This window comes from Anopheles gambiae, chromosome 3, assembly GCF_943734735.2.
Source record: "Anopheles gambiae chromosome 3, idAnoGambNW_F1_1, whole genome shotgun sequence".
Taxonomy (NCBI): Eukaryota; Metazoa; Arthropoda; class Insecta; order Diptera; family Culicidae; genus Anopheles; species Anopheles gambiae.
Genome location: NC_064602.1, coordinates 19,759,482 through 19,782,961, shown reverse-complemented (window position 1 = coordinate 19,782,961; position 23,480 = coordinate 19,759,482). Strand labels below are relative to the sequence as shown.

Below are 23,480 nucleotides of genomic sequence, written 5' to 3'. Positions count from 1 at the left end.
TCTGACTGAATATAACAGTTTAAAACCCTTTGAAATAGTTCTTCACATTCGATCAAAACGGAAATTATTTGGCAATTTACAATTGATGTGTCAAATCAGTACAATTTGCTCAAAGAATTGTCAAATTTTGAAAACCGCGTATCTCCGAATCCGCGTATAAGAGGTACCGTGTAACTCGGGGACCGCCTGTACTTGATATTGAAGTAATTCAATGGATTTTGTTGCAATGTTGTATACGTTATTTGTTTGAATTTCACATCAGCTGGTTGCTGAGATGTGTTATCGAATGGATATTTCACCTCGTGTGGTCGCGCGGTCATACTTGTGTAACGGACAACGTACACATTTTTTAAAAACTAGTTTCTTTGTTTGCCGCTAGATGACGCTACGATACGCAACACAAAATCATCGCACGGTTTGTTTTTTCATAGAAATTTCATAATTTAGGTGTAATTGCACAAAACACTCAAAGATTAACAATTTAAGTCACAAAATAAAGTTCTTAACTTTCTGTATGCAACAAATTTTGAGAAATAAACTAACGAAATTTTCGATGAAATAAATTGGTCATATTTGTCCATCTGTCACCTCATAACAAACGTTCACTGTGCAATGGCGCCAAAACGAAACGTCAAAGCAGATTGTTTTCGTTTACGTTTCGTGCGCGTTTGCGGGCCGTCGTTTGTTCGCTGCGCTAAAAAAAATCTATTTTCTTTCTATTCCGTGCCCGTGTTTCGTGTTAAAGTTGAGTGTTGCCTGTTCACTACGCAAGATGGATCAATATCCTACCGAGGAGGAAGAGTTCGAGCTCGTGTACGGCGATGATCTCGATGCGATGGACGAGCTAGAAGACGAACCACCGCCAGCGGCCCGCAATGCTCCGTCCGTACCGGGTACACCGTCCGCAATCGGTGGTCCCAGAGCATCGAGCTCCTGCTCAAACTACCGAACCCCAGGCCAGCTGGGTACGATCGACGAAAGCCCGCTGGCCAGTCCAGCCCTGTCCGTCATCACCCGGGGCAGCAGTACCGCACACAAACGACTGTTCGATACTCCCGGCCCATCGTCTCAATCGACGGCGCCGAACGGTGTCGGTAAATATGGACGTGCCGCGTCCACACCCTTCCCCGGCGCGACTGGTAGCGCACTTGCCACACTGCAACAGATGGACGCCAATCCGCGCAAGCGGCGACTGGAAGCACTGTTCGGCGACATACAGGACATTGAGGAGGAACCGTTCGTGGAGGAGTACGTGTACAGCTCGCAGAAAAAGACGAAAACGGAGGAGGAGCAGGATATGGAGCTGATCGAACGGATACTGGAAGCGCGGCACCGGTACAATGCTGTAGCAAACCCTTTGAAACCGTCGATGCTATCGCGGGCCGAAGCGTTGCATCGCTTCAAGATGGATAATATTTCACTAGAACCACCCAAGTACGTTCGAGACATGGGGAAAGGCAACGAAAATACAATGTAACTGTGTGGATATTATTTGCATTGTTTTAGGTGGCCTTCGATGACGATCAAGCGGGACGACAAAACGTGCGTGTACGTTCGCTTCCATTCGGAGGAGTTTGAGAAGGACCAGATTGATGAAATCAGTTGCACCAGCGGTGCCCGATACAATGGACTGCTCGGAGCGGAGAAGGAGCGAATCTGGCGTGAAGCTAATGAGATTGTATGCAACTATTTCACCTCAAAACCTTTAGCCTCTGTTACATTTATCTATGTTATGTTTCCAGGTAGCAAAACGGTTAACCGAACCGGCCAACGCTATTGCCGCCCCGGCGTCCGAGGTGGAGGAAATCGTCATACCAAGCGAAAGCAATGTACTGTGGGTGGAAAAGTATCGCCCCCGGCGATACATCGATCTGCTGTCGGACGAAACCACCAACCGGAGCCTGCTGCAGTGGCTCAAGCTATGGGACAAGGCCGTGTTCGGCAGGGAGCCGGTGAAGAAGCAGAAAGACCCCAAAACGCAGCTGAGCAACTTTAACAAGAAAACGGGCCGCTTCGAATCGAACGGCGGTTGGGTGAAGGGCGCAAGGAAGGCTCGGTCCACGCTGAACACCGAGCTGGACGAGCACGGCTGCCCGGTGCAGAAGGTGGCGCTGCTGGCTGGTCCACCGGGGCTGGGCAAAACCACCCTCGCGCACACGATCGCCCGGCACGCGGGGTACGCGGTGCGGGAGGTGAATGCATCCGACGATCGCAGCCCGGATGCGTTCCGGCTGGTGCTGGAGAACGGTACGCAGATGAAATCGGTGCTGAACGAGGAGCGGCGACCGAACTGTATTGTGCTGGACGAAATCGATGGCGCGCCGGTGGCGGCAATTGAGTTTTTGCTTCGATTTATCGCTGGCAATGTCGGTGCTGCGAAGGCGGCGGGAGCGGCTGGTGGTGTGAAGAAGACGGGCAAAGCGGCACGCGACAAGTTTGTGCTGAAGCGTCCGATAATTTGCATCTGTAACGATATGTACGCACCGGCGCTGAGGCAGCTGCGCCAGGTAGCGTATGTGGTAAACTTCCCACCGACGGAAGGCGTACGGCTGGCAGAAAGGTGTGCAAACTCGTTTATTTTTAATGCTCAATCTTTACCTTAGATGCTAATTGAAGCTTCACTCTTTGTAGATTGCTCGTGATCGCGAAGAAGGAACGCATCAAGACGGATCTTACCTCGATGCTGGCGCTGGCGGAAAAGACCGGCAACGATGTGCGCGCCTGCCTATCGATGCTGCAGTTCTTTGCCTGCGCGAACAAACCGATTCGCCTGACGGATGTGCTGAAGTGTAACGTTGGGCAAAAGGATCGCCACAAGGGCCTGTTTAGCATATGGTCATCGATATTTCAGGTATGAATTGTGGATTTGGTTAGTATTATGATATCAAATAGGCAATTTACTACACTGAGACTACACCTAATAGGACTATTGTGTCGATTTCTGCTACCAAAACCTCCTCTAACGCTCTCCATTTCGATTGAACCCGGAACGACTTGCTTGCGCGAGCGTTAGCGCGTACACCTTCAACGGGGACGGTGCGGACGGTTCGATCACTTTCAGACCCGTAGTCTGGCGCCGTTGCTCCGTTTCCGTGCTGCGGCTAACGCGCGTCTGGGTGCCCTGCACCTTGTCCAGATAGACCTGGGTGGACTTGGGAATGGCACGGCTCGATTCGAGCGTCTGCACGGAGGTGGTCCGCTTGGTGCGTATGTTTGCCAGCCGGATCGCTTCCCGGCGATAGTCCCAAACGTTCCACCGGTACTCACGATCGATGTTGGAGGGGATCGGGTGCAGGTCCGTCTGTACCTCCTGGTCGTAGGTGGTCGTTAGCTTCATCTGAAAGCCTTCGCAGCGTGGCGCACTGTACGATGCTTGCAGCTTGTCGTACATGTTCAGCAGACAGATGAGCTGAACTTTCTTCCTTGCCGTCTCGACTATTTTGAAGAAGTATCTATAAAGAGCGGGGTGTTTGTGGTAGAAAATGTGCAAGCTTTACGGTTGATTGCCTTACTTGTTGGGATCCTCGTCGAAGAAGGTAACCGGCTCGGGGATGTTAAACAGATAATGTTCCTTCTGCACTCGACACACGCCCAGCTCGATGCTTCCGGGCATGAGCAGTCCCTTACCTTCGGCCAAATGCCACAGACAAAATTTGAGCAGTTGCATCTACAATCAAACATTAACAGTCAATTGAGAAGTTCACATAAACAAACGCTCAACGCTTACCTGCATGCCTTCCTCGTACGGGACAATTTCACAGCTCTTCGGATCGGGCAGGCTCAAGCGCTTCGCGCTAACCTTATTCAACCGATCGATATCGGTTTGTATCTGGCTTTCGCCCAGCAAACGATAAGCCAAATCGTCAAAGCTCGCACATCGCTCCGTTAGGCTCGTGAGCGTATTACTGATTTGGTTCATTTCCGACAGAAGAAACACGAAATTTTGAAACTGCAACCAAACGCGCGTCAGCTCGGAAAATTTAGGCTAAAACAGAGACAAAGTGTACCATTGTGAAAAAGGTATTTCAAAGTCTAAGAAATAGTGATGGGAAAATTTTCGGAATTTTTCGGGAAATTTCGGTTAGCTCCGAAGTTTTCAGGAATCGATTTTGGATAGTAGGTCCGGAATCAGTTTCCGGAATCGACTCCGGAATCAGAATCGGCTCCGGAATTGGTTCCGGAATCGGTTCCAGAATCGGAATCGGGTCCGGAATTGGTTCCGGAATCGGGTCCGGAATTGGTTCCGGAATTAGTTCCGGAATCGGCTGCGAAATCGGTATCAGCTCCGGATTTGGCTCCGGTATCATAATCGATTCCGGAATCGGCATTTGCTCCGAAATTGGAATTGGCTCTGAAATCAGAATCGGCTTCGAAATCGGAGTCAGTTTCGGCATCTCCAAAAGAAAAGGCATTTGATTGGACCCAATCCAATCCATTCTCTTGGAGATACCCGGACTGAATTCACTTCTGAAACGTCTTATTTCAAAGAACTGATTCTCATTCCGGAGCTAGTTCCATTTCTGGAGTCAATTCTCATTCTGTTACCGGAACAAATTGCGAATTCCTGGTCGATTCCAAGTCCGAAGCCATCTCTGATTCTGGAACCTATTCCGATTCCGGAATCGATTTTAGATTCAACACCGGAATTGACTTTGGAATCGGAATTGGTTTCGGAATCGGAATCGGTTCCGGAATCGTAATTGGCTCCGAAATCGGAATTGGTTTCGAAATCAGTATTGGCTTCGAAATCGGAGTCAGTTTCGGCATCTCCAAAAGAAGGCATTTGGGTCCAATGATGCTACGTATTGATAGCCGCAAAGAACCCAAATTTACTTGTAAACGAACCATTCTCTTCTGAAACATCTTATTTCAATGAACTGATTCTCATTCCGGAGCTAGTTCCAATTCTGGAGTCAATTCTGATTCTGTTACCGGAACAAATTGCGATTCCTTGGTCGACTCCGAGTCGCTTCCAGCATCGGAAACGGCTCCGGAATTGATTCCGAACACGGATAGGTCCGATTCCGAGCTTCCACCACTACTAAGAAAGCAATCATCCGGCGCTTACAAAAACACGATCCGTCGGGATGGCCGTACGGTACTGTACGGCCTCGTGGATGCGCAGCAGCCGCGCCTCGTACTCCTGCTTGCAGCCGTCAATCAGCAGCTTAATGCCGGCCAGCTCATCGATCAGCTTGCGCGTGTACACCTCGTGCTGCCGGTACATGGCCAGCAGATCCTTGATCGTTTCGAAATCGTCCGCCGTAATGTTCTCCGGCAGCAGCGTAATGATCGACCGGTTCCGCAAGTCGTAGGCAATTGCCGCGCTCAGCGCACTGGTAAGCAGGTTCACCTTGTCCATGATTTCGCACAGCGTGATTTGGAGTATCGATTTGGTCGATTCGTGCGACTGGTCGATTATTTTCGGCACTGGAAAAGGAACATGCAATGGCTATGAAAGATACCACCGCACACACACACACTCACTAAAGCATCACTTACAGTCCGCCATTCCGTTGGCCGTGTTGCCGGAGTGCTTGTTAAAGATCCGTATCCCGGCCACAATCTCCCTGATGTCCTTCAGCGCCATCAGCCGCTCCTTCCGATCGAGCGTGACGAACTTTGCCTTATCGCTGCGCGACATGACCGAGTTGAGGGCCCGCATCGTTTCCGCCATCACGTCCTTGCACTCCGGATTGCCCAGCCCCATATTCACCACGATGTCCACTATCACCTTGTTAAACACCTCGTCCTGCTCGTCCTTCGTGATCACGTCGTGATCGATGATTTCCTTCGTCAGCGCGAACGTTTTCGCCTGCAGATTGCGCGCATGCTTCTCCACAATCTCGTCCCGGTCGAAGAAGTTGCCCAGAAAGTAGCACTGCATGCGGAGCGTGATGAGCGTTGGGGAACGGTCATCGTTTAGGACGGTGCAGCACGCCTCCACAAAGTCGTCGTGATTGCGCCGCTCCGCACTGACCGTCTCCATGAACAGCTCGTACCGCGGGTCCAGGCTGAGCAGGTTCATGACGAAGTGTACCAGCGGACGGTCGTACCGGATGTTGCGACGCTCACAGTGGCGCAGGATTTCCTGCAGCAGCGGCGATAGGGCCGCATTCGGCTCTAGTAGGCGCGCACGGGGCACGTTGATGAAGGCAGACATTGCGCTGGCGAGTGGGCTGTGGCGCGATGTGGGAAATTTTTGTTGGTGAAATTTGCTCCTGGGGCAAAGCGTTGCTGTGCTGTGTTGTCGGAAAGACCGTACGCTCGACACTGAAGCGAAATGTTTTATCGGTAGCCAAGGTTAGGGGTTTTCGCTCGCATGGGCAAGTTTTGATGTATGGTTGTGATGATACATACACCACTCCACCACCACCACCGTGGTTGCTACGTTCCATATCCGTTGCTATGGAATAGTTTGTTTATGGGGAAAGCGTCGTCCTGTCGAGAACACCGTACACGTGAACGGGTCGCTCAAAACAGCTGACAGACTAATAATAGCAATTGCAATGTGTTTTTTGGGCAATGTAGAGGAGTGTTGCGTGCCGATGTGATCGCAGGTCGTTAACCGCCATCGCATACCATGTCAATAAACCAAAAACCCATGCCCTAGTTAACAAGAAGTACAACAAGTACCCGCGCAAGTGTCGATATCGATTGGGCGCCCCCGTTCCGTTTTCAATTCCGCCAGTTCCGGCAAGCGGAAAGCGAATGAGAAATGCGATAGACAATTATGCCTAATGATGCTTTCGGTTTGTTTATGTCGCTGTAATTGATTTCACAAAATTTATTGCCCCTTTTTGGATTGGAATTTCCTTCTAGCACGGATAGGGTTGATTTGCATATAAAGTAAGAGAAAATATGAGTTTATTTATTGTACGGAATTATTACACATTATTTACAATTCTTGTTCCCTCTTTCGAAGGATTCCATTCAACAGTGTGAGCACCTGTGGGTTGATGATGAACGTTGGAAAATAAATAACTAATCATACGCATCATTTATCTGTTATCTTCCCCCACACAGATCCAACGACCGAAGAAAACGATTACCGTGGACGCGAACGCCACCGTGACGGAGATGGTGACGCTCACCGACATGTCCGCCTCGACCCGTATGTCCACTGTGCTACAGTTGGTGCAGATGGCGGGCGACTACGAGCGCCTGACGCAGGGCGTGTACGAAAACTATCTCCACCAGAAGATGCCGGACGCGGACATGTGCGGCGTGGCGGAGGCCACCGAGTGGTTCAGCTTCAACGATCGGCTGCAGCGGGCGATTAATCAGCTGCAGAACTACGCCATCTATCCGTACCTGGCGTACGCGTTCGTCATGTGGCACTATCTGTTCGCTACCCTGGCCTGGCCAAAAATCAATTTCCCCAGCAAAGGATACGAGGTAAGCGGTTGTGTGTGTGCGAGAGAGAGAGAGAGAAGGAAAAACGGGGCAAAAAAGGGGAGAAGCAACATTACTCTGAAGGACTTTTGCATAAACTTTGCGATGCCTGCTCGTGGCCGTGTGGCTGCAGCAGCTTGATGAAATATGGCGCGAGATAAAATTATGCTTTCTATTATGTCGTTTCTTGTTGCGATGAAAAGAAAATTCTTTGCCCTCCCCTCCCACCCCCCCCCCCCCCTTCGCGCGTCCCTTGCATTGGCCACTGCATTGTGGTAAATGGTTTTCCCGCTGTATGTAGCCGTGGCTCGGGGTTTTTGTGTTGCAATTGAAAAGTTTCTCTTAAAATAACATCATCAACATCATGGTGGTCTTCCCCTGTTGGCATGACGATGGCGCTACGTACCACGGTGGTACAACGCTGGAGCTGGTGTTTTATTAATTTGCTATTCTGCTCCCGTTTTTATCCTGTCCATGCTGGACACACACACACGGGGGACTGCGGGGAATGCACCGGTGACGTACCGGGCGCAAAAGGATGCAATCTAAATAGGAATCTCTAATTTCGTATGGCAACAGTTTTTTTTATTGTAGAGCCCCTTATTCTCGAGTGTCTCTGGCGGGCGTTGACAGTGGACGAATATCGTCCGTGTTCTATGTTTCAGTATAACGTGTTAATTAAAAAGTTAGGATTTTTTACATAAAAAAATATGGTTTGTTGCATTGTTATACTAGCAAATCTTTCGATTTTCGATCTCAATTACAGGGTGTTTATTGTAACATTTAATTAATTATTTATTTATTTCGTATCGATGTTTACGGCACATGTTTAGTCGTATTTTCAGCCTTATAACACAGATTGACATCTATTACAAGGCATTTCTTACAAATATTTGTCTATTTTTGGGTTTATTTATTTAAAAATTTGCATATTTATAGAAATAACTTCTAGTAACCGTAAGTGCAATCGATGATTTTCTCGTTAATTTTGTATTTAAACCCAGATCCAATGCTGCAAAATGTCATGAGCATCGCGAGAGTTTCACCAACGAAAACACTCATGAATGAAACGAAGCTAAAATCAACTCACGTACACAACTGCAATGATCAGTGATGAGACTCAAACAGTTGGTGTACCAATCACATACTTGGTGACATTTTAATTAGCACCCAACTCTTGGTCACTAACTTGGTCACAACAGTTTTGTCGTAGATAATCATGACATTCTTGGAATATACTTGGCGTGTGGGCTCAAGCAACAAAATTACCATGCTGTCTCCCTCTGTCTGTTTTGATTATCTGTCGGGTCAAACAGAGCGAGAAAACATGCTCATTTTGTTTCTTGGAACCTCTCACACGCACCGCATATCTCCCATGGCTATGTTATGATCACCGACTAAAAATGTCATGACCAAGTGACTGACCAAGAGTAGGTTGCATAAAATGTCACCAAGCATGTGATGGTCGCACCAACTGTTTAAGGTTCGCCTCCGATCATCACAGTAGAGCTCGTGACGCTTACATGATTTTGTTTCTTCAGCCGCAAGTTGTCATGACTATGTCAGTGAAATTTTGCAAAACTAATCACAGTAAAAAAAAGTCATGACATAGTGACTGACCAAAGTGATGGTTGCAAAAATGTCACGAAGCATGTATTGGTCAAACCATCCGTTTTGAGTATCACCTCTGATTATCACAATTGAGTGCGTCACGCTGATATGAATTTTGTATCAGTCAGATTTTTTTATGACATTGACAGTGACATTTTGCAATACTGCCCAGATCGTATTTTCTCATTAATTAACACAACTTGAGGTTGCTTTTTACCTTTCATTTTAGGCTTGTATCTAGTTATTTGTTGCTAAATTTTTATTATTTTCTAGCTATTTTTTATACCAGTATTTTTTGGATTCGATTCACGATTTATTCATCGTATTCCATAGCGTTTTGGTCCGCTCTCATGATTGATTGGTATCGTTCGGTTAAACATCCATACAATTAAACCAACAAATTGGAGGAAATGACAAAGATTCGTGAGAAAAAAACAAATAATATGAGAAGCAACCAAACATTTTCAGGAAACAACCAACAATCCTTGAGAAATCATGTAAAGAAATGTTGAATTTAATTTTAAATATTTGAAACTGACTTATTAGACGAATGAAATAGTTTTTACATGGTTTTGCATCAGCTAATTCTTCTTTCGAGTGATTTATAACACTAGTTTGGGTATTCTTTTTTTATTTCCGTACGCGTTGCAGGTTGTTATTTAGTACCAAATGTGACGGTTTATTAAATCGGCATGGTATCTGTCGAAATTCAAAGTGCAGAAATGATTCCAAATCTTTGAAACTCTCTCAATGCTCTCGAATCGCTGCAGACACCGTTTGTTGTATTAAATGAAGTAATTCTCTGGTTAAACTAACTCTCTTTCTAGGACAAGAACATCTTGAAAATAAAAAAAAATATTTCCCTCTATTTTGGCCACACAACCGCCGACTTTTTAGCACGGTGCATTTATGTGTGCTGCCCACCGACCCCCCTAAAACCAACCGGCGACATGGTTAGCTGCTAACGAGCGGGCAGCACCCACCGAATGGTGTGTAGAAAAACACGCTCGCTGCTGCACTGCACCCACTTAACCAAAACCGGTGGCTAATGTCGCGGTGTCAATTGAAACATTTCCGCACCTACCCTGTATCCTTAAACTGCTCAAAAAGAAAGGAAAGAAGCACGCTAAGAGGTGGGAAAGGAGTGCATTTCCATCCCTTTCCCTGGTTCGACGTTATTACGGGTCACACGGGCGTGATTGAGCTTTTCATACCGAGAGCACACATCATCGCGTCACGTTTTGCAAGAAGAAGTGTGGCCTGCAGGCATGCGAAACCACCACCCAGAATGTGTAGAAAAAAGAAAAACACACTCACACAAGAGGCGTGGTTGAATGTAACCAAGGTTTTCCGGCCGGCCAGAACCGCCACAACCGCTGGTTAATAGAATACACACAGTTTAAACATAATTTACACCATTTTAAATAATTCTTTTTGTACTTGCTTGCTCGGCAGATTCTCGCTCGCAGTCTCCCTTTTCACATGTGGGCGACTAACCGACCGTGGACCGTGTTGGTTTGCGTTTGAAAGCGATGAAGTTGACACGGGAACTATGAACGGCTGAACTGTGGCAGGGAAGGGACACCACGCTTGTTGCCCTTGGCGTTTATGCATGTGCATGCGATTGTCAGCTCAACCATATCCTGACCAAAGGCTGTAGACAACCGGTGGCGTGGGGCGGGGGTTTTTCTCCCGTTGAAGAGATAATTAGAAAACCAGAACCAGAAGCCTTCGTACGTGGATAAGTAAATAACGGTTGTAATGCGGTTTTCCGCGCCGCACTTGCCGTGTCCGCTTTGGAGCTATTCCAGCGAGATAGTGTCCATGAACTGAAGGACCAAGCGCGCACACGATGGTGGTTCCCTAATTGAGCTCGTAATCTTGTAGGGCTCTCCCCAGCAGCAGCCGCAGCAGCAGCAAGGCTCCTTGTTTGTGTGTGTTGCAACTTTGTCGCCGAAAAAATCCATCAAACACCTTTGCTGTTTTGCCTTCACGGCGGTTAGCAACAAGCTTAGCGTCCGAGGTGGTGCTGTTTTGGAGAACCTGTTACACTAATGAGGCGCTACGCTACGTGTTTTATTTTTTCGGGTGCGGCAGTGCGATGGTGCAAAACGTCTCACGCGTGCCACCACCATATAAGAGATGGTGTCAACAAGACAAGATTGTGTGCAGTATCCACTGTTTTAGGAAGTGTTGTGTCTTTATTGCCCTTTGGTGCATACGAGTGGTAGGTTTATTTTGTAAAAAAGAAACAAAAACCATGGCCACTTCATCACGGTCGACATGCTTTTTCTGTTGTTTGAGCTACACAAGAAAAAAAGACTCCTCACTGCCGGCACATCTTCGTCACCATCACTGTGAAGAATTGGGCAAGTAGGGCTTCACTGCGGCGGTCTTTTTTTGTTGGCATGCATTTTCGTGTGTTTGTGATGAAAAGGAAATTAATTTCCACTCGAATCTCGGCCACCATCTCGATGGGGCGGGCTGGTGCTTTATGGCTAGGGTGCGGCTAAAAATTATAATCGACACGGGAGCGAAAGAGCTGCGAGAGAAGGGATCACAGGCACACAAGGATGTTTTTAAAAAAAGGAACGCAACCCACCGACCTCAATACAACACGTGGACGGCGATGGGAATGAAAAAGGAATCTATTAGGGGCCCTCCGAAGAGAGCCCCAAAATAAGGAGAAAACAAAACGCGGCGGAACCCTCTGCTCCCGGGGAGGTTGGACGCCCTTTTTTTCGCGGGTATAGTGGGTCGTATAGTGTCTTTTTTGTTGTTGTGCAAGCCGTTTTTTCATGAAATGATTCTATTAATTATTCAATATTAATTTACCCTTTAATGTTTTTTTTGCCGGTTTGCATTTTTTTAGCGAACCAATAGGCAGGAAGGGCATGGAAGCGAGGAGCTGAGCCCCCGCAAAGGGATGAAATGAGGTTTCCTTCACAGATTTCCTTGCTTTTATGCGCATGTTTTTGTTTGCTTCTATTAGGCGCCTATCAGGATTTGGATGCCACTCCTATCATCGGGGCCGAAATTGTGCTTCCGTGGATAATTTATATTAATTTTCCCGTTTTTTCCTTCTCTTCTTTTGATTGTGTTTTTTCCCGAGCTTCAAATTATGTTTACTTTTGTTGTAAGCTGAAGAGTGTGTTTTTCCTTCTTCCCTCCCGTTGATTGTTATCTCGTTTCTCTTGTGATTTAATACTAATTCAAAGTTTTGTTCTGTAATTCAATATCACTTTCAGCACTCACAAAAGCTGGCCAGCACGAAGCTGATTATGACCGGGCTGAGGAAGGGATTGTCCGCCCACCTGAAGGGCATTGGCGAGGGTGCGGCCGTACTGATCGATACGATACCGATGCTGAAGCGTGTGATCAATCCAACGCTACGCTCCGTTTCATTGCAGCTTTTATCTCAAAAGTGAGTAAATTGATAAAAGGAAAGAAAGAACCCTTTCTTATTATATTTATTTGTTTATTTCTTGCTCACAATTGTAGAGAAAAATCCGACCTCACACACACGGTCGAGGTGATGGCAGACTTTGGGCTGAACTACATCCAGCTCAAAACGCCCGAAGGCACGTACCAGTACCAGCTGAACCCGGATCTCGATCAGTTGTGCAGCTTCGGTGGCGGCCCGGCCGGCCAAACCTCCACCTACTTCGGCAAGCAGATCGTCTCGCGGGAAGTGGAGTTGGAGCAGATGCGTCGGGCACAGCCAAAGATGCTGGAAGAAAGTGCAGGAAGGAGCGGACGCGCTGCCATTGCCGGGGCAAAACCGGGCAAAGGTTTGGCAAACGGTTGGCACAAAGAAAATGCGGCACCGGAGCAATCGGGCAGAAAGGACAGGGAGGGTGGAAGGGGAACGGCGGGCGAAAAGTCATCGCCCGAGCTGCCAAATCATCTGCGCACCCTGAAGCCGAAGCAAATTGTGCAGAAAACGAAGCAAGTGGTAAGTGAAACTCCATTTCGGCATCAGCGTCGTCGTCGTCGTTGCATTATCATTCAAATGTTTTTCACTACCGGTAACTACCGGCGGTACGCGGCGGTGTGTGTTTCTTTCGCCACACCGTCCACGGAAAGGTGCAAACAAAGGTGTACCGAAGTACGGCATAAAATCTATTACCCCGAGTTCAATTTATATGGAAAAGATGATTGGAAATTGAGTGCAATCAATCTGCCGGGAGCGGTTGGGCCGCCCCACCAAACCGCGCTCACATCGCACAGGTACAATGAAATTGGAATCAAGCCGTTTGCGCAATTTGGTTGTGCGAAAGAGTATGAAAAATGTCCTATTATTATTGTTTAAGCAAAGCTCTGGGGATGGGAGGTGCTCGAGATGATGGAAGTAATGTTGCGAAAATTTGACTTGAATCATGAATTTGATGAGTTTTTGGAGTCTTTGTTGGTTCGTTTAGCGTGGTATTATGGTTAAGTAAATATGCTTTTGCTATGTTGGTGCCGGGTTAAGAGTTAAGGGATAACACGCCCGAACGCTCATACACCCTGAAAGCCCGCTACTTTATTTTTGCGTAGCCTCTATTTTGAACCACCCTTCAAGACGCCGTACGTGGCCACGTGTACTCTGCGTATCATATTTCCATACTTTGATTGATTATTCTATCACATTTTCGGTGCGCTGATGTACCGCATTTGATATGTGTTTGTGAGTGTTTCTTTGCTTGCCGATGATTCCATCATGAACTTTATCGTTGCGTGAATATTATTTTCTATAAAAACTTAAGTTTTTGTAGTTTTTTTTCTCTTCTAACTTCTTATTGTGGGTCTTGATTTTGAGGGTTTACTGTAGGTCTTTACTTCGTTGTGTGTATCTGGGTTGTGTGTCGTTGGGTTATTACTTACAATTTTTCATTTCATCGACTGCTTCTCAATGATTTTATATGATTTTCTTCATGTTTCTGACTGATTTTGTATCTCACTTTCTTTTTCATTATTTTTTTTCATATTTTACATTGTAATGTTTTCCTTCAATGTTCGTACGAATTTTCTTTATTAAATTGCTTGAAGGTTTTATTACATCAGTACTCTTATTTTTGTTTTATGTTTGAATGTATTCTTTTCAATTTATGATTAAATCTTATCAACCATGCTATTTTAAAGTGAGCTTTTATTGACACATGTGTGACATGTTTTATCCAGTCGTTTTGGCAAGAAACCGTAGCATGCTTTCACATTGATCTGACATTTCATTTTCATTTCGCAATTTATAGCTGATCCCTGTTATTCTACACAAATTGACATTTCGCAATTTATGGATGATCCCTTTTTTCATGAAGACATACAGGGGTTTCCAAGTTACTTTCGAATGTAAACATTGTTTTTCACCGCCTGCAAGAAGTTATTCCACCATAGAGGAATGAACAATCACTAGTCTACCTCAAAAAGAGACGGTCAAATATCTGATTATGGAGCATTCTGCAACATAGGAGAAAACAACTCGTCGAAGCAAGAAGAAGAAGAAGAAGAAGAAGAAATAGAAGTTATTCCATAGCACTCTGATTGATTTTCAGCATAATTTTCAACACACCAACGGGCTGCTGCCATCGTTGTTTTACCGGCGTTTAAAGCTGGATCTCATCACTCGTTGTTCGTGGAAGTGTTGAAAATCATGCTGAAGAAGTTAAAAATTATGATGATAGAAATTAAGTATCATATTGATGTCGATTAACATCTTGCACGCGGTAAATAACTAAGTATACATTCGAAACTGACTTGCAAAACCCTGTAACTATGCCTCTGGTACGGAATATGTGCCACTGCGTGTTTTCTTTTGTGTTGTAATTTTTAGCAAAATAGTTGATAATTGTTTACCTATTTTTAAACGTTTCTATCTATTGTGAAAAGCATTCATTCGTTTGCGTTTCGTAATGTGGCGCGTAATTTGTGGATGATCGCTTTCGATTCCTTTCTTGATGAAGCCATAACTGACTCATCTAAATTACAATTATTTGATGTATTTCTAATTGTTTATAGGAATTGCAACTAAATTGTTAAATTGATTTGTAGATTCGTAACGCTACTAAATTAGTGTTGGTGAAACTGTATCAAGAGTAGGCAGTGGCATAGATAAGATTCTAATATTTTTTCTCCAGGCAACCAATTCCAAAACGCGATAAGGAACCACACACACGCCACACATGCTGTGTACTGGGTTGTAATGCCACACCGGTGCCAATTTGCTGGGTAGTTTTGCCAATATAAGTTAAGGCAACGCACGGGGAGTGATTTTTCCTTATTCTCCCTATATTCGATCCCTCCCAGTTTCCCATCTCTCCGGGCATGTATTGTGACCGATTTATCCTTAGAAATTCGCATCAATTTCCCTGGGTGCCGCCGCGCATGCCAGGACAGAAAGAATATATGTCTGTGTATGTGTATGTGTGTGTGTGTGTACTTGCAAAAACTTTGCCCCTCCCCCCCCCACCCCTTCCAAATCCAGAACCGACGGAGGGAGGAGAGTACCATAGCCCGGGTTTTGATATGATATTCTCTGCCTCGGCATCGGTTGCATTCGGCGGAGAGCGAGAAAATAAAAACGAACCACTCACACCCGCTTGTAGCATGTGTGTGTGTGTGTTTCTGTGCACACAGGGGAATGTGGGTGTGATGCAGCAAAATAAATAAAATAAAGCATTCAATATAATACCCTCCCATCCTTCCCATCCGATGTGTGATGCTCTCCATCGTCGCTTAGCGGTGGGATGCTTGCTGGTGCGCGAAGAAGGAGAAAGAATCGATCAAGTTCTTGCTGCCAGCTTGCTGCTTCTTGGGTGAGGGGGGAAGAGGAAATGGAGAAGCCTAAAAATGGGCGGATTGGGCAGGCAGGCATTGCGTTCCTCCGAGCAAGCAAACGGTAGAAACATGGCGCCATCCGCCAAGAGCCACAACCGCGTGCGAACCGAAGGGTGAAATGAAAAATTGTACACAATTTTCGATACATTTGCCACCTTCTTCTCCCGCCCATTCGTATGGGAACCGGGGAGGTTTTTTTGGGCCACCTCTCGGATGATAAGTTTCGGAAGGGTTGTTAGTGCCTGTATGGGTGTGTGTGTGCGCCTGTATTTGGTTTCACAAAGGATCAGCAAAGTTGTAAGGAGTTCTTATATGGTGGCTCATGATGCTTCTCAAGTCGCCTCCTTCTCGATGCCTTTTGATAGGGCAAGCAAGCAAGAACTACTACAGAAGGAGACATGGGTGGAGAATGTGAAACGTGCGGGAGGGATGGCAAAAAAGGGTAATTTAGAGTTATGCCATCAAGGATCAATTTGAGATGTATTTTTTTATTATTCAGATTGATTGCATACATTCCGGGCGCCTCGGATCGATGGCAGTTTTTCACTCACTGCCTGTTTTTTTGCAACCCTTTTCCAACTCGATAGCACTTTATCATGGTGGAGGGTAAGTTTTGTTTGGTAATAGTATGTGTGGGTATTGCGTGTGTGTCAACTTTTTTTTATTCTTGTTATGTTTGTGCTTGTGTGTTCATGATGAAGTTTTTAAATTGATGCTTTTTATAGACCGGAAACTCATTGTTTAGCAATAAATCACATTATGCAACACTATTTGTACACTTCGAGCTTTTAAGTCAATTGTATCGCAATCAAGACGAAAACATGTATATGGGTGTGACTATCTAACTGCCTGAATGTTGATACATTAACTATTTACTCTTGATTACCTTTGAAGATGATCTTGTGGTTGTCAATTTCGAACAGTTACAATTTTGAAAGTGCTTTTATCTAAAATGTTCCTTGTTTCATTGTACATTTATTATAGCGCCAGGACTTTACGACATGATGAGCTCGATACTTTGTATGACAGTAAGATCGCCGTCATTGTACCGGCTCCTTCCACACATACGGGGCCAAAGATCCTTCTGAACATCTTCCTCTCGAAAGCAGCCAGTAAGGTTGTTTAGTTTTATCCTTAGTTTTGTTGTGTGTTGACCTTTGACCCGTGGCATAGGCAAAATCCTGGACGAATTCAAATGCGCGTTCGTCATCCATACATCCATCACCCCTACTTAAATATACCAAAATGAAGCAAAATTCATATCAGCGTCACGTACCGTACTCAATTGTGACGACCAGAGGTGATACTCAAAACGGATGGTGTAACCAATACATGCTTCGTGACATTTTTGAAACCATCACTTTGGTCAGTCATTATGTCATGACTTTTTTTTTTGCTGTAATCAGTTCTACAAAATGTCACTGACATAGTCATGTAAAATTTCCATTGAAACAAAATCATGTTAGCGTCACGAGCTCTACTGTGATGATCAGAGGTGAGACTCTAAAAGTTGATGCTACCATCACATGCTTAGAGACATTTTGTGCAACCAAATCCTTGGTCAGTCACTTGGTCGCTACATTTTCTGTCAGTGATTATCACGATAGTCACGGGAGATATGCGGTGCGTGTGAGTGATCACAAGCAAATGAATGAGCTTGCTTTTTCGCTCAAATGTTCGCTCAAACCCAACAATCAAAGCAGATAGAGCGAGAAATCATGCTGAGAAAGAAACTGAAACTGTGAGCAAGTGAGTGACCAATAGTAGGGTGCTACAAAAAATGTCACCAAGCATGTTAATGATCCACCAACCGTATAATTCTTACCCCTGATAATCACGGTTGTATACCTGAGTTGACTTGAACATCGTTTCTGTCATGAGTATTGGTTGCTGAAACAATGGCATTTGGCAGCACTGTTTACCGCCAGAAAAGGTCATGATTGCGTACTCAATTGTGATAATCAGAGGTGATACTTAAAATTGGTTTGACCAATGCATGCTTCGTGACATTTTTGCGACCAACGCTTGGTCAGTCACTATATCATGACTTTTTTTTACTGTGATCAGATGCTTGCGACGACATTAGCCTCAGCTTGTCAGTCAGAGTATCGCGTTTAACTCAAGCACTCGCATGTCGTGTTCGGCATGTCATGACGCACTTTCATTGAGTATCAGCAATGAACATCAACCTACCACGGGTATGTTATTTGTTTTCTTTGGTGAACATCTTGTGATACTCATGACATTTTGCAGCACTGGTCTAGAATCCATGAACACGTCATATCGATCTTTTATTCATTCTGAATGTTGTACTTGTTTTTAATGTTTTTGGGCAATTGTATTGTATTATATTTTTCACTTTATAGAACATTGATCAAAGAACGTTTATTTTTCCTTCTAATGTGATCGATGCCCTGGTATTCATGCTCTTTATTTGTTTTTCCTGTAGTGGAGGTGTTAAAATGTGTAACAAGTTTCATTACTACATATTATTTTCTTATATTACTTAGTAGTATCTTGGAAGTACAGGAGTGGAAAATGAAAAGTGTCATCACTGTATGATGCTTCTACGTTTGATGTTTGAATTTTTATATTAAATGCTGATAGCTATCATTGTAAGAAATAATACGCTATCATTATATTGTGATGAATAATGTTTAATGTTATTGCATCTGCCACAAAGCATTTATCGCCGGAATTATTCAAATCACGATCCAATACAAACTTCTGCCAACATTGCTCCATGCTTGATCTTCATCTATTAGCCACCATTTCTTACCATTGATTACCATTCATTTTCGACTGATTGCATCATTTAGTGCCACAAATTCCATCGACTGTTTTTCCTAATTCTTCCCCCATTACCCGTATTTCCTTGCTCCTTGTGCAGTGGCAGTGGCAAACCAAACCAAACCTGGCTAATGCATAAAACCATTTACTGCTCAGCATGCTGCTGATACTACTACTACCACCACGAAACACCCTCCCTCTGCCTCCCATTGAAATATACCTCGTTTGCATTCGAATCGAGTAATAGTGCCCACAAGCACCACCACGGCGGCCGGACGGTTGAAGGCCGGCAACGAAAATCAACCAAAACGCCCGGATACCATTAGAGGATTTATTATTATTTGCCACTGACCCCCCCCCCCCCCCTCAATCCGCTGTGTGTGTGTGTGTGTGTGTTTGTATGGAGGGATGGTTTTCCTTGGCGCGCTTTCACCCGGCGCACACCAAACCGTCCAATCCGAACCGGAAGGATTGTTGGTGAGCGTAGTGTTCGTTTTTTTTTCTTCAGCTGGCACATTTGCGCTAGCTGAATACTTAAATAAAAATAAGATCATTATACTTCGCACGGGTGGTTTTGCCCGGGAAAGCCGGGGATCAGGAGCAAGGAATGGATTATTTTTTGTTGGCAACACCATCACGTGTTTCCGGGCCGGTTGAGTGAAGCACACAGCCAGCGGGGGTCGCCAATGGGTCGCAAACCGTTAATCGTTGTCCCGTGAAGACGAGCGGAATATTATATTATTCTCCACTCGTATACTGGACGGAAGTTGCCGCCTTCTCTCTTTGTCGATTATTCTATCTGAGTGACCACCGGAGGGTGGGGTGTAGTACCAGCGGCAGTGTAATGGTAATAAAACCAATACGAAAGGCGCTACAGAAGAAACAGCCACGTCCGGGCAGAGAGCGGCGTACATCTTCGCACCGATTCGTGTTTGTGTCGTACTGAGCGACGGAAGTTGAACCTCGGGCCGGTTGGATGGTGGGCTGTGAGGTGTCCGAACCGTGGGTCCGTTCAAGGATGCTTTTATACGTGTAATTACATAAACGGAAGCTCGTTCAAGGATTGCTGGAAGAGCGGAGGCAATGCCACAGGAAGGTGAAATCAAAGTTTTGTGATGTTTGTGTGATTGTCGTTTTCATCCTGCTCTCTCGATTGCCAATATTCAATAAGAGTGTGCAGGATTGTGTTCTCGCCCTGGCAGCAATAATTGTCCCTGGGCTCACACGTAATCTTGTGAGATTTTCCTTCCTTTTCTTCGTTGTAGCCAGTGCTTACGGCTTGAGCCAAAAGCCAATGGCCAATTTAAGCAGCTCAATCGATCGGTTAGTAGTGTGGAAGGAGGAGCAGTTTTAGATGCATTACAGTAACGTGCTGTGCTGGGCTGGGGCTGATTGCAAGCGAAGCGGCAAAAAAGGTCATTTTTTGTCTATTTCTCCCGCTCACTTACGCGATGCGGTGTCCTCTTCGCTCTAGTGGCATCCTGTGGAGCATTTCCTCCTCCAAAAAACACCGGTGCCCGTACCATCAAAAAGCAATAAAAGTAATCATCTTCTCCACTCGTTTTCTATGCTGAACCTTTCCCCATGCCTTGCCAGCCATTTATTTCTTTCCCAAGGAAAGGATGTTTGGAAGAGGTCTCAGGCAGCAGGGAAGCGCCTCGCTCGCTTTGTTGAGAGGTTTTTCTTTCTTTTCCTGGCGACCGGAAGTGGCGATGGCGTTCGGCGCTGCTGTTGTAAAGAAGTAGAGTTTTGGCCCAAAATCACGCTACACACTGAAACGAAATATCGCTCATTGGAACGGATTGGAACGGTTGAGGTGGAAGCCGCCGCCGCTTCACTTGCCGAACGTAATTCAGTGTGTTAAACAATTTTCCGAGTAACCGGAAACCCAAACGAAGGGAAATTCAGTTGATTTATTTTTATTGCATCTTAACGATGTGTGTGTGTGTGTGTGGTGGCCGGTGGAGGGCCACCGTAATGAAAGGAAGCAAATAATCCACAACCGTTTTGTTGGTTGGATCGGTTCCTTGCTTGGTGTGCGCTTCACAAGCATCCAGCCTGATCCAGCGGATAGCGGCGGGAAGCTGTATATATATCATGCTGTGAGCTTCGGAGATAGCACGCTTTTTATATAAATAGTCGTGTTTTTGGATGGGAAATTTATTGCACAAATATTAAACGTTTCCTGTGTTGCGGAGAGAGAGACAGAGAGTGGGCAAGCAGTTAAAAAAGACTCTATAAAAAAGCTATACATAAGATAGATAATATAGTGCACCGAGATAATTCATTCTCCATACCTTCACATAATTTATCGCTCTTGGTTGAAAGTATGGAGTGGAAAACAAAGCTCGAATCTTCCAACGAAAAAGCAAACTCACGATCGTCCTCCCAAATCCAATGTGCCATTTATACTGTTTAGGTTCAAATTATGTGTCAATTTACGACAACTTTTGCTGTCCAATCCTCCTACTATTTTTTGTTGGGGCTTCGAAATGGAATGGGTCGGTGACCAGTGACCGGTGCAACGGTTTTCTTTTGTTTGCTACAGGAAGGTTTCAAATTCCTTTTTCTCCTGCTTTTGTTCAACATAAACCCTTTCTACAGCACCGTTCGCTTTGCCTGTACGTTCAACCTCTTCTTCGTGCCCTTTATGACCTTTACAATCTCTTGCACAATACTTTTTTATCGTTTTATTTTTATCTTGTTTTTTTCTACACCAGGTTTCGAAGGACTTTTTCGGTCGGATTTGCACGAAGGAAACAGCCCTGTCGGTGAAGGAGGGTAAGTGTGTGAAGCACGTGTGACAAATCAAATTGTTTATGTGTCTGGTGTGGTGTGGTTGCAGAGGAGTCCTGCTTGCTTCAGTGTGTGGCCATTTCTTGTAGATTACTTTACTTTTTTGTGCTTCTAATTTAACTTGGTGGCTGTTTGTTTCTTTTGCAATTGGACGTTTTGCTAGTTGGTGGTTGATATTTGTTACCTCGGTTTTGTGAAATAATACTTTTGAAAATTAACTTTCAGCACACACACATACACAGACAGAAGAGTAATGCTTTCTCCATTTTGCTTTCCGTTTTTTATTTTAGGTGGAACCGATGCCATTGTGAAGAGTCCCATTTGGTATCGATACAAGGAAGGTTTCAACAATGCAGTGCGGAAGGATGTAACGCTACAGGACTTGATGTGAGGAGCCGAAGGAGTGTGTTTAAAAATAGTAATTTAATAAACCGAAACAAATGCTAAGAAGATTGTGTGATGAACTGGAAACATCTGAATGAATGTGTGTTTGCTCAATTTAGGGAGTAATATCTTCCTGTTTGCTGCGTGGAGTTGAAAAAGGTAGGCATTCTTTTGATCTTTTTATTTATTGATGCTTTTGTTATATTTTTGGGCTTTCTTTTATTTCCATAAATTATTGTCAAAACACAATTGTGTTGAAATTTCAACAAAAGTGGAAATTCCAACAAAAGCGGATTACAAAAAAAAAGAATAAATAAGATTTTCACTCGCCAGTATACAGGCTGCGCATCGTTTGTTTTAGTAAATTTACACTTACACAATTTTTGAAGGGATCGATGACTTTCCGGTTTCGTGTGCGACTTTGTCTGTCCGTCCGGAGTTGCCAGAACGGAAATATCTCCCAGCAATGTGGGGCCCGTCTGGTGGTACAGTACGATTGTTAAGTCAGGGTTCAAGCCCCGAATAGACCGTGTCCCCATACGTAGGACTGACTATCCTGCTATGGTAACAATAAGTCACTGAAAGCCAAGCCCACTTTCCTAGTGGGTACTGGCAGGCCTTGACCGGCAGCGGTTGTTGTGCCAAAAGAAGAAGAAGAAGAAGAAGAAGACACTTACACTAGGATCGACAATGCTGGTAACTGCAACATACGAGTCGTTGATCCTTAGATTCTTGCTTCTCTTCTTCTTCTTCTTATTGACCGTTGTCGATCAAGGCCTGTCTGTACCACTAGTGGCCTTGGCTTTCAGTGACTTACTGATTTACACATAAGCAAGATTGTCTAGTTCTACTCTACGTCTGAGGGCACGGTCGCATTCGGGGCTTGAACCCATTTCGGGCATGCTGTTAAATCGTACGAGTTGACAACTGTACCACCAGACCGAGATTCTTGCTAGGTGCCTGAAAATAAACCTGTTCTAGAATAATCGAGGCGTCAGTGTAACCGCTGATAAGCTTATGTATCATAATACAGTGAAATCTCAGATTTTTTTTTGCGACAATTGCAGAGACAATCGAAAAATACTTTAGCTAAAATTGCAAATATCGCAGTTTTTTTGCAACAATTGTAGATTTTGTTGCGACAATCGCAGCTTTTTTGCGACAATCGTAGGTTTTGTTCATATTCATATTCACTTTCATATATTCTTCACTTCACTTCACTTCAATATATTCTTATGTACTAATATAACATAAATAAAAAAAATACAGCAGCTTAATGACAAAACAGTGGAAGTAGGGTATAAATAATAGGTAGGATTTTAGGAGATTGCGGAAGGATGGTAGAGAAAGTTGATAATCAAAGTGATGGGATGAAGCATTAAAGACACTCATCTGCAGTCGCAGATTATTTTGCGACAAACTTAGGCTTTTTGCGACAATCGCATTTTGTTTCGACAAATGTTGATTTTTTTACAATTGTCGCAGATTTGTTGCAATTGTAGCCATATTATAGCGACTGTAGCAGTTTCTTTTGTTGCAACAATCCAGTCTTTTACTTTGGAAATATTGCATATGTTTTCGACTTCGAGCTTTCTCCTAGTGTACACAAAGTCAAGTGCATCAAGTAAAAGAAGACAAAAAGAAAGAGATGGGAGAACATTTTTGGGAGATCTTGGTCGCAAAGTTCT

General features: G+C 44.8%; 2 protein-coding genes across 2 annotated transcripts; one reads left to right on the top strand and one right to left on the bottom strand.

Annotated features, from left to right (window-relative positions):
- Positions 1 to 631: 631 nt before the first annotated feature.
- Positions 632 to 21,855, top strand: LOC1279834 (chromosome transmission fidelity protein 18 homolog). The gene is made up of 9 exons (XM_061659495.1): positions 632 to 1,434; positions 1,507 to 1,678; positions 1,743 to 2,560; positions 2,632 to 2,851; positions 7,027 to 7,398; positions 12,255 to 12,430; positions 12,508 to 12,961; positions 21,333 to 21,393; positions 21,699 to 21,855. The coding sequence occupies exons 1-9, from the start codon at positions 773 to 775 to the stop codon at positions 21,797 to 21,799; spliced, it is 3,036 nt and encodes a 1,011-aa protein (XP_061515479.1). The 5' UTR covers positions 632 to 772; the 3' UTR covers positions 21,800 to 21,855.
- Positions 2,903 to 6,384, bottom strand: LOC5668083 (cilia- and flagella-associated protein 206). Its single transcript, XM_001689142.2, has 5 exons — positions 5,503 to 6,384; positions 5,069 to 5,430; positions 3,728 to 3,985; positions 3,513 to 3,667; positions 2,903 to 3,452 (listed from the first exon to the last, which is right to left on the bottom strand). The coding sequence occupies exons 1-5, from the start codon at positions 6,161 to 6,163 to the stop codon at positions 2,960 to 2,962; spliced, it is 1,929 nt and encodes a 642-aa protein (XP_001689194.2). The 5' UTR covers positions 6,164 to 6,384; the 3' UTR covers positions 2,903 to 2,959.
- Positions 21,856 to 23,480: the final 1,625 nt, after the last annotated feature.